This window comes from Cherax quadricarinatus, chromosome 97 (genome assembly GCF_038502225.1).
Source record: "Cherax quadricarinatus isolate ZL_2023a chromosome 97, ASM3850222v1, whole genome shotgun sequence".
NCBI classification, from domain to species: Eukaryota; Metazoa; Arthropoda; class Malacostraca; order Decapoda; family Parastacidae; genus Cherax; species Cherax quadricarinatus.
This window is the reverse complement of record NC_091388.1, coordinates 3,838,564-3,850,690: the sequence shown is the minus strand read 5'-3', so window position 1 is coordinate 3,850,690 and position 12,127 is coordinate 3,838,564. Positions and strand designations below refer to the sequence as shown.

Genomic DNA, 12,127 nt, shown 5'->3' with positions numbered 1-12,127 from the left:
GGACTGTCTGTCTTATTTCCACTGGGGTCCTCAATCTTGTCCCCCAGGATGTGACCCACACCAGTCTATTAAATCCCAGGTACCCACTTGCTAGGTGAACAGGACAACAGGTGTAAGGAAATGTGTCGAAATACAGTGGACCCCCGCTTAACGATCACCTCCCAATGCGACCAATTATGTAAGTGTATTTATGTAAGTGCATTTGTATGTGTATGTTTGGGGATCTGAAATGGACTAATCTACTTCATAATATTTCTTATGGGAACAAATTCGGTCAGTACTGGCACCTGAACATACTTCTGGAATGAAAAAATATCGTTAACCGGGGGTCCACTGTATTTCCACCCCACCGGGAATCGAACCCGGGCCCTCAGTGTGTTAAGCAAGAGCTTTGCCAGCCAGGCCACAGGGTCCCATATGAGTATGTTTCTTATATTTGCTCATTAGTTAAATAAAAACTAGCTTTAAGCTGCAGTACAGTGGAACCTTGATACTCGAACTTAATTCGTTCCAGAAGACCGAGTGCCGATCTGTTCTTGTGCAGAACGAATTTTTCCCAACCAATTTTCTTTTTGGTTGGCTATTATCACTAATCTTCTTAAGCCCCATGGTGACTTATCTATACAAATAATGTAAAAAAAAAAATACACCAAAAACTGCGAAGAAATGCGAAATGGTGTACAGCGAGGTTCTGGCAGGTCATGCTTGTGTGGTCAACTACCAAGTGATTTTTTTTTACCAAACAAAGCATTCGAATACTGAATTGTTTGAGTAGGGAGCTGTTCGAGTACCAAGGTTCCACTGTATATACTTTACATTTTATATACAAACAAATATTAAGCTTGCACACTATAATAACTTTCCACTATATCAAATACAGGGTGTGTCAAAAAGATGGATCTAATTTCATTGCATCTACATTTTACATATGTCCATCTTTTTGAAACGCCCTGTATTTTACATGCATAAATTATAAAACTGAGGATTTAAAAATTATAATTTTCACTGGAAATTGTATAATAATACTCATAACTGGCAGTGTCTTCTCCAGGCTTTCACTGTTAAGGCAGTTTTTTTGAAAAAAGTTTCTCACAGTTCGTAATTTGAATCAGTAGTTTCTTGTTTAAATGTTCGCTCTGTTCTGGGTTGTTCGTTGTCCTTTGTTGTATCACGAGTTATGACCCCTAAGTGACTGTTGCTGCCTTCGTTGTTGTTATACGAGGCCAGGCACTGATTGCCATGAAGGGATGCAGGGATCTGCATGGCCTCTCCACTGGTGTTCATGCGCATGGCTTCCCCACTGGTGATCATGCGCATGGCTTCTGCATTGGTGTTCATACCCATGGCTACCCCTCCACCTGCTGCTGTGGCCGCTCCTAAAGGTATGGGAAGTCCCACACCGCCTGGTGGAGGCGCTGGTACTCCTATTCCAATGCCTCCATCACCTCCGCCATATCCACCAGCACCAGTGGACGTGCCATTTACAGCATCGCCATTTGCTCCTGATGAGTTTAAAATCTTCTAAACATAGGGAAAACTTAAAATAATTCTGTGAAAGGTATTTTCATGACATGAAAAAGAAATGGATTAGAAATACTAACACGGTATATAAACATTGTATAGTATAACACAAATTAACACATTATATAAACATTGTATAATTTAAAATAAATCATGTCTACTAAATTTTCAGTTATAGAATTACAGTACTACTGTAAACTAAACAGTAAACCCACTAGTGATGTATATGTTCCTAGAAATTACTGTATCAGTATGTGATGTGAAGAACATATGGAAAAAATATGGTTATGTTCCAGATGTCTCTAAATTTGCCAAACCATTTTTTTTTATATTCTCCTAAGTACAAATTAGTACAGTTTATCTTACATTCTACTTGTTAAACCAGGGAATGGTGGGGTTTGAACCCATAGCAAGTGAGTCTTGAAACTCAAGTTAGTTTAACATCTTTATTAGGCACCCCAGACCCATCCTGTGGGTGGAAGCCAAAGGATTACAGAGGTACATAATGGGTCCAGGGATTGTACCTCAACATTACAGAGGTACATAATGGGTCCAGCGGTGGTAATGAATTGTTTACATGTTTATATCTGGTCGCAATCGTAATGAGTTATTTATTCAGACATTAAATTGGTCACACACACACACACATACACACATACACATGCACAGTGGTAATGCTTTATTTACAGTGAGCAAAGTCAGGGTATCTTTCCAGAATGGTTTGTAATATACCACTGTGGATAAAATACTTGGACATATCTTGAACATTTCTAAGTGAGCTGTCTCTGAATTCCTAAATTTTATCGCATTCCAGTACATATTGACGCAGGGTGTAACAATAGTCCATCTGGCAAAGTTTACATTTCATTTGGTGTACATCTGGTGGTGGTGATTTAACCTGCCAAAGATACTTGTAACCCAGCTGGAGCCGGGCGGTAGTGACATCAAAGAGTCTGCTTACTTTGTTGGATGCATCATAGACATGTGGCTCCTCCTGCATGATAGAATGATGATAGATAGACTGACTGGTGTCAGTCTCCCTCACTCTTAAGTCAAGTTCAGTGCAAAGGCCAGTACATTTTATTTGTAATCCTATTATAAAATTTTTGTTTGAATCATTCTAGTTGTCAATGCTTGTTGACGTGGAATCTTGTTTCGAGGACTGATGTGGTCCTACTGAGCTGAGGTGGACGACCGTTGTTCTGACAGATGTGGTGCTAACAACTGTGTATCTGCAGTTGTCAGCAGCTGATGCTTGTAATGGACTGTTCAAGTACAGATGCTTCTCACTTTATGATGGTTCAACTTACAATATTATCTACTTTACGATGGTGTGGTAGCTTCGTTAGTGTGACTTTGTAAGTGGTCCAAGTTGGATTGAAATGTCGTCATAAGCTCCTCTCTCCTATGTGCGGGTTATTTGTGTAGTGTGGTACCATTGTTTGAACTATTCTAGAAACCAGCAGAAAGAATATTGTAATAAAGTTGGTAGAATTACCGACAATATGTAAAGTAAAAGGACACAAGTGCAACTAATGTGACATTTATTGTGGCAACGTTTCGCTCTCCAGGAGCTTTATCAAGCCATGTATTGTTTGTAATGGCTTGATAAAGCTCCTGGAGAGCGAAACGTTGCCACAATAAATGTCACATTAGTTGCACTTGTGTCCTTTTACTTTACAGAAAGAATATTGTCATCAAAATATACCCCTTAAGATTCTCCTTGTTTTCAATAATGCTCCACGACATTCACAACTCCAGAACATCCATTTTTCATTACTGGTATTTAGTTAGTTACAGTAATTATTTGTTTAGTTACTTATTCGGTGACTCTAGTTATTTATTTACTTATTTATTTATCATATTTTATTCATATTCGATTGATGACATTTTCAACTTCCAATGGATTCAGTGGAATAGAACCCCCATTGTAAGTCAAGGAGCACCTATACTGTATCCTGCTTGACCAGGACGAATTATTTTCTCTACTGTAGCATTATAGTTTGATGGTTCATATATTATACCTGATAAATCTTATTATACCCAACTGGCTGAATTGTTTACTCACTGACCTGTGAGTTTTAGTACTTACTGACCTGTGAGTTTTAGTACTTACTGACCTGTGAGTTTTAGTACTTACTGACCTGTGAGTTTTAGTACTTACTGACCTGTGAGTTGTAGTACTTACTGACCTGTGAGTTGTAGTACTTACTGACCTGTGAGTTTTAGTACTTACTGACCTGTGAGTTGTAGTACTTACTGACCTGTGAGTTTTAGTACTTACTGACCTGTGAGTTGTAGTACTTACTGACCTGTGAGTTTTAGTACTTACTGACCTGTGAGTTTTAGTACTTACTGACCTGTGAGTTTTAGTACTTACTGACCTGTGAGTTTTAGTACTTACTGACCTGTGAGTTGTAGTACTTACTGACCTGTGAGTTTTAGTACTTACTGACCTGTGAGTTGTAGTACTTACTGACCTGTGAGTTTTAGTACTTACTGACCTGTGAGTTTTAGTACTTACTGACCTGTGAGTTTTAGTACTTACTGACCTGTGAGTTGTAGTACTTACTGACCTGTGAGTTTTAGTACTTACTGACCTGTGAGTTGTAGTACTTACTGACCTGTGAGTTTTAGTACTTACTGACCTGTGAGTTTTAGTACTTACTGACCTGTGAGTTTTAGTACTTACTGACCTGTGAGTTGTAGTACTTACTGACCTGTGAGTTTTAGTACTTACTGACCTGTGAGTTGTAGTACTTACTGACCTGTGAGTTGTAGTACTTACTGACCTGTGAGTTTTAGTACTTACTGACCTGTGAGTTTTAGTACTTACTGACCTGTGAGTTGTAGTACTTACTGACCTGTGAGTTTTAGTACTTACTGACCTGTGAGTTTTAGTACTTACTGACCTGTGAGTTGTAGTACTTACTGACCTGTGAGTTTTAGTACTTACTGACCTGTGAGTTGTAGTACTTACTGACCTGTGAGTTGTAGTACTTACTGACCTGTGAGTTTTAGTACTTACTGACCTGTGAGTTTTAGTACTTACTGACCTGTGAGTTGTAGTACTTACTGACCTGTGAGTTTTAGTACTTACTGACCTGTGAGTTTTAGTACTTACTCACCACGAGTTCAAACCCAACCTGTTCCGTGGTTTATTGACAGTTGTGTTATCACAACTTCGTGAGTCTTGATGGTACTAGCTGATATATGGAAAATGTAATAGAATGTGAAGAAATACCAGAGGGAACACGAGCTCATTTTATATGTTAAACCCTGAGGTGACACCTCAGTCAGTATAATTTTATTAAGATGTTGAAGGAAAAAATACCCCAGTGTACTGTTCAGGTTGTATTAACTGTTCAAAATCATCTGATTAATTGTCCTGTTCATTACAGAGTACAACTGAATTTCAGGCCTTTCCCTCTTCAACATTCTGCTCCATAACCTGTGTCAATATAGAATAAAAATTAGGATTTGTCTGCCTGAAATGTCTAGGTCTGCTAGAGGCCTTCCTTGTAATTAATATTTTATAATATGTAAACCACACTCCATGGGGAAGTGGAACAGAATTCTTCCTCCGTAAGCCATGCGTGTTGTAAGAGGCAACTAAAATGCCAGGGGCAAGGGGCTAGTAACCCCTTCTCCTGTATATATTACTAAATGTAAAAGGAGAAACTTTCGTTTTTCCTTTTGGGCCACCCCGCCTCGGTGGGATACGGCTGGTGTGTTGAAAGAAGAAAGAAGAATGTAAACCACACATTGTAAGCTGTGCAAGTAAATAAACATTTTCATTTTCATTTAATTCTGGTACAGTTATTTTGTCTGCTGTCCTCTCTTCATTGCAGACTCGGATACATTTAACCCTTTGACTGTCGCAACCCCCAATCCTGAGGTGTCTCCTGGTGTTGCAAAATTTAAAAAACAAAAAAAGTTATTTTTTCTTATGAAATGATGGAGAATCTTTTCCCGATTGTAATGACACCAAAAAAACGAAATTTGATGGAAAACTGACGGAATTATGCTCTCACGAAGTTAGTGACCTCGGCGCTGTTTACAATTCGGCGATTTCGCCCACTTTGAGCCCTATTTTCGGCTAATTCCATTGTTCCAGTCACCCAAACTCATAGCTATTTCTTTAGAACTCCATTTTTTCTATCGATTGAGTACAAGAAAATGACCATTTACCGATTTCAACTACCTAATAATGTGGTCAGAAATTTGCAATTTGGCCAATTTCACAAAAACTAAAAAATATGACAATTTCAAAATAAGGTCCAGAATGAACAATGCAGACATTCCTGGCTCTAAAATAACATTTTCTTTGTTCATCAGTCATGTCTCCAGGCCCCTCTGATATTACTCTTGCTTTCTATTTTGAATTTTTATTCAATCAAAAAATAGAAGACTTACTATTATGCAGACTACTGCAATACTGTAATAATTGTATAAATAACATCAACCCATTCATGACTGCATATTAGAATGGGTAGTTGGACATTTATTGGACAATGGCATCATTTGTTTACTTTTGAACATTGGCAAAAATCAAACATTTCCCCTACTTTGAGCTCCATTTCTAGGTTCTTTTTAAAGTAAAATCAATCAAAATCACCTCTATTTCTATAATATATTTTCCATTCTATCAAATGAGACCAAGAAAACGAGAATACAACCATAAATACTATACGAAAATAGACCACAAAGTCGGCATTTTAATTAAAAAAAAAGGTCAGTTTTTTTCTCATTATGCACTGCGTGCTCCAGGATTTTTTTATATGGTGCACACTGACCACACAGACCCATTCTCTCACATGTGGGCCTACCAGCTTTCTCCTGCTTGATTTGAAGCCGCTAGAATTTATGAGTATATATACGTGTGATGTCACCGTGGTTGTTTAATATATTTATAGATGGGGTTGTAAGAGAAGTAAATGCGAGGGTCTTGACAAGAGGCGTGGAGTTAAAAGATAAAGAATCACACACAAAGTGGGAGTTGTCACAGCTGCTCTTTGCTGATGACACTGTGCTCTTGGGAGATTCTGAAGAGAAGTTGCAGAGATTGGTGGATGAATTTGGTAGGGTGTGCAAAAGAAGAAAATTAAAGGTGAATACAGGAAAGAGTAAGGTTATGAGGATAACAAAAAGATTAGGTGATGAAAGATTGAATATCAGATTGGAGGGAGAGAGTATGGAGGAGGTGAATGTATTCAGATATTTGGGAGTGGACGTGTCAGCGGATGGGTCTATGAAAGATGAGGTGAATCATAGAATTGATGAGGGAAAAAGAGTGAGTGGTGCACTTAGGAGTCTGTGGAGACAAAGAACTTTGTCCTTGGAGGCAAAGAGGGGAATGTATGAGAGTATAGTTTTACCAACGCTCTTATATGGGTGTGAAGCATGGGTGATGAATGTTGCAGCGAGGAGAAGGCTGGAGGCAGTGGAGATGTCATGTCTGAGAGCAATGTGTGGTGTGAATATAATGCAGAGAATTCGTAGTTTGGAAGTTAGGAGGAGGTGCGGGATTACCAAAACTGTTGTCCAGAGGGCTGAGGAAGGGTTGTTGAGGTGGTTCGGACATGTAGAGAGAATGGAGCGAAACAGAATGACTTCAAGAGTGTATCAGTCTGTAGTGGAAGGAAGGCGGGGTAGGGGTCGGCCTAGGAAAGGTTGGAGAGAGGGGGTAAAGGAGGTTTTGTGTGCGAGGGGCTTGGACTTCCAGCAGGTATGCATGAGCGTGTTTGATAGGAGTGAATGGAGACAAATGGTTTTTAATACTTGACGTGCTGTTGGAGTGTGAGCAAAGTAACATTTATGAAGGGGTTCAGGGAAACCGGCAGGCCGGACTTGAGTCCTGGAGATGGGAAGTACAGTGCCTGCACTCTGAAGGAGGGGTGTTAATGTTGCAGTTTAAAAACTGTAGTGTAAAGCACCCTTCTGGCAAGACAGTGATGGAGTGAATGATGGTGAAAGTTTTTCTTTTTCGGGCCACCCTGCCTTGGTGGGAATCGGCCAGTGTGATAAAAAAAAAAAAAATATACGTCAAACACGGTACCTCGTAAGACGTATACATACGGCCGCGACAGTCAAAGGGTTAACAACTCCTCCTACAGTGTCCTGTAGTTCTGTTGTGCACTCAGCTCACACACTGAGGTCTGGGGGGGTCGATCCCCGGTACGGCTGGAAAACATTAGAATGTGTTTCCATAAGACACCTGCTGTCTATGTTCACCTATCAGTAAAATAGGTACCTGAGTGTTAGTTGACTGGTGTGGGTTGCTTCCTTGGACAAAATTGGCCTAATTTGCGGGAAATGCTCAGCATAACAAGGGGCTTTCTATATAGTAGTATGTCATTGATGTCAGCTATGGTCTGTATACCTTGTACATGTAAAATTGAAGATATTACAGCCTCGCCTCACTTAGCAACATACTCGTTTACCAACGACTCAGACTTACGATGGGCTCTCTGACCAGCATGCATTCCTAAATAATGTACGTATACAGTGGACCCCCGCATAACGATCACCTCCGAATGCGACCAATTATGTAAGTGTATTTATGTAAGTGCGTTTGTACGTGTATGTTTGGGGGTCTGAAATGGACTAATCTACTTCACAATATTCCTTATGGGAACAAATTCGGTCAGTACTGGCACCTGAACATACTTCTGGAATGAAAAAATATCGTTAACCGGGGGTCCACTGTATTAGAGCTGATTTCCTCTGTTCTGTTATTTACAATATTCAGTACACTACTGTATAAACATTTAAAAATATACCAGAAATGTTATAAATGGTGCAAAAGTAACATTAAAACAATATCAAAGATGGTTGACACAAACCCACTACCATTATAGTATGCTCCTCACTTAGTGACGAATTTGTTTAACTACATGGCCTTAGGAACACAACTCTGTCATTAAGTGAGGAAAGGCTGTATTATTATTATTATTATTATTATTATTATTATTATTATTATTATTATTATGTCTAGTTCTTAAGTAGACTTTAAGCATTAGGATTATTCTGTCTGAATGTACCATTTGTTAGTGCCGTTCTTTTGTGCTTAAGAATATTTTATTACAAGAGGGTCCCATTTATACAGCAGGTTAGGTTCTGGGCTGCTGCTGTAAAGCAAAAAATCACTGTAGTATACCTATGATGAGTTTCAAGTGTCTTTCTACTCCCAGAGCTTGGCCTAAGGCCAGGCTTGTCTGGTGCTAGCCTGGTCAACCAGGCTGTTGCTGCTGGTGGCCCTCTGCCCCACATATCCATCACTGCCTGGTTGATATGGCACCTGGTGAAGATGCTTGTCCAGTTTTCTCTTAAAGACTTCTACACTTATTCCATCAGTGTTTCTAATATCTTCTAGTAAGATGTTGAATAATCAGGAGCCATGGATGTTGATACATTGTTCCCTTATTGTGCCCACTGCACCCCTGCTTTTCACTGGTTTTATTTTGCACTTCTTCCCATATCTCTCACTCCAGTATGTGGTTATGGCAGTGTGCAGATTCGGGACCAAGCCCTTGAGTACATTCCAGGTATATATTATCATGCATCTCTCTCTCCTCCGCTCCAGTGAGTACATATTTAAGACTTTAAGGCGTTCCAGTAATTTAAGTGCTTTACTTGCTCTGTGCTGGCCATAAATGATCTCCGTATTTGTTTTAGCTCTGATTTTTCTTCTGCACCGAAAGGGGCAGTAACACTGATAGCCCCATTCAGGGCAGGAGAGATATCAGAGCTAGAGCAAATTGGGCACATTAAATGTCTTACTTTACGTCAATATAGACATTTTCGTTAATCCACGTATGATATTTTCTTAAAAATTATATAAGAAATACATTACATAGCTTATAAACATGCTGTTTATGTGCTATGGAGGTGTGGTTGCCAGGTGGAGAACACGGCCTTTTTTCACTTCCAAATGCATATAAAAGCATGATAACATGTTTATACTATCAAGTACAGTGGACCCCCGATTTACGATCACCTCCCAATGCGACCAATTATGTAAGTGTATTTATGTAAGTGCGTTTGTACGTGTATGTTTGGGGGTCTGAAATGGACTAATCTAATTCACAATATTCCTTATGGGAACAAATTCGGTCAGTACTGGCACCTGAACATACTAATGGAATGAAATAATATCGTAAACCGGGGGTCCACTGTATTAGTGAGCAATAGAGTTAAGCCTAAAATATGCATATACAGTTCACACATTACTTACCTTAAAATATTTTCGTCCTTAGCTTATAGTAAGTGGTGAATATATTTATTGTAGGAAGTCTGAATAAATGAAGAATGGGTATACAGTGGACCCCCGGTTTACGATATTATTTCATTCCAGAAGTATGTTCAGGTGCCAGTATTGACCGAATTTGTTCCCATAAGGAATATTGTGAATTAGATTAGTCCATTTCAGACCCCCAAACATACACGTACAAACACACTTACATAAATACACTTACATAATTGGTCGCATTGGGAGGTGATCGTTATGCGGGGGTCCACTGTATGTGAAAACGACTGCATTAGCAAAACACCATAAAACAAAGTGCTGTAAACCAGATCCCGCCTCTACATGTAAACTACATTTTATATACTTCAGAAGAGAAATTAATTTGTATTTTATTGTATGGTATATCTTAACTGGTATTGATTTGTCAGGGATAAACACACACAATACAAAGTAAGCCTTTATGTCAGACCTTTTTTGCTCAAGAGTGAGCTTTATAAAGTCAGACTACAATAAAGTCTTATTCTGCATTGCAGAATAAGACTTGGATGATAAACTGATAGTGGGTATAAATACCCACTAATCAGTTTATCATCCAAGTGTTTTTTAATGTACCGGCCGTGCCACACCAAGGCAGGTGACCCGAAAAAGAAGAAACCCAAGTTTTTCTTTTTACATATAGTAATTTATACAGGAGAAGGGGGTTACTAGCCTCTTGTTCCCAGCATTTTAGTCGCCTCTTAAGACACGCATGGTTTACGGAGGAAAAATTCTGTTCGACTCCCCCATGGAGTAACCCAGTTTATATTGATTTGTTATGCGGACTGTGATCTCCTTTACACAAATAACCTGCACATAAAAGAGAGAAGCTTACGATGACGTTTCGGTCCGACTTGGACCATTGACAAGGTCACACTAACCAGAAGTGAAGCAGGACGGCTCCACTTCTGGTTAGTGTGACTTTGTCAGTGGTCCAAGTCGGACCGAAATGTCGTCGTAAGCTTCTCTCTTTTAAGTGCGGGTTATTTGTGTATCGTTCCAGTCACGGTATTGTGCCTTTTTTGTTATTTGTGATCTTCTTTCTCTCTATTGTTTTCACTGAAGTGCTTTCCTCGACATCTCAATCTGTTCCTCTCTGTTATCTCTTTCAATTCTGCCACCTGCCATGCCTTGAGTCCTGGAGGTGGGAAGTACAGTGCCTGCATTTTGGAGGGGCAAAGATATGTTACAGTTTTTGAACTGTAGTACGAGTATGTCTCTGATAGACAGTGATGGAGTGAGTGATGGTGAAAGTGTTTCTTCATTTTCAGGTTACCTTGCCTTTTATTTATTTATTTACTTATTAATTTGAACATGATACATAGAAGTACAAGGAAATACAGTGGTTAAGTGTAACATGCCAAAGCCCCTTGTATGCAGAGCATTATGGGCAGGCTTAAAATTAACTTAAGATTAACTAAGCAATGATATATTCAGTGGTAAACATTATTGTAAACAAATAACAATTAAGCACAAATGAGTATTTCAAAGACAGGTCATATGGTCATTTACTGTGTTGCTGAGCATTCAGTAGAATGGAGTATTCTGTTAGGTAATGTAATTAAAAAATAAAGTTTGATTGAGTCACAGGGTAAACATTTATGAGATGCAATTCTTTCTTTCTTTCAACACACCGGCCGTATCCCACCAAGGCAGGGTGGCCCAAAAAGAAAAACGAAAGTTTCTCTTTTAAATTTAGTAATTTATATGGGAGAAAGGGTTACTAGCCCCTTGCTCCCGGCATTTTAGTCGCCTCTTACAACACGCATGGCTTACGGAGGAAGAATTCTGTTCCACTTCCCCATGGAGATAAGAGAAAATAAACAAGAATAAGAACTAGTAAGAAAATAGCAGAAAACCCAGAGGGGTGTGTATATATATGCTTGTACATGTATGTGTAGTGTGACCTAAGTGTAAGTAGAAGTAGCAAGACGTACCTGAAATCTTGCATGTTTATGAGACAAAAGACACCAGCAATCCTACCATCATGTAAAACAATTACTGGTTTTCGTTGTACACTCACTTGGCAGGACGGTAGTACCTCCCTGGGCGGTTGCTGTTTACCAACCTACTACCTAGGTGAGATACAGTTATTCAGTATTTATTTAGTTGTGGGTGAGTAAGTGATTTTTGAGAAGAGACTTGAATTTATAAACAGACAGTGTTTCTTTTATATTCACAGGTAATGAATTCCAGATTTTAGGACCTTTTATGTGCATTGAGTTTTTGCATAGCGTGAGATGGACACGAGGAATATCAAAGAGTGATCTGTGCCTTGTGTTATGGTCATGTGTTCTGTTGAGGTTGGTAAGGAGACGTTTG

At 39.1% G+C, this 12,127-nt stretch overlaps 1 protein-coding gene across 3 annotated transcripts in view; it reads right to left on the bottom strand.

Moving 5' to 3' along the window:
• Positions 1–19: 19 nt before the first annotated feature.
• Positions 20–12,127, bottom strand: part of LOC128705035 (hepatocyte nuclear factor 4-gamma-like) — an 85,569-nt gene continuing 73,461 nt past the window's right edge. The window contains exon 9 of one of the 3 annotated variants that reach the window (XM_070105129.1): positions 20–1,502. In XM_070105129.1, the coding sequence (XP_069961230.1) occupies positions 1,090–1,502 (413 nt within the window). In that variant the 3' untranslated portion in view covers positions 20–1,089. Of the gene's footprint in view, positions 1,503–2,827; positions 2,974–12,127 lie in introns of those variants that run through there. The other 2 variants (XM_070105128.1, XM_070105130.1) reach the window with 2 other exon arrangements.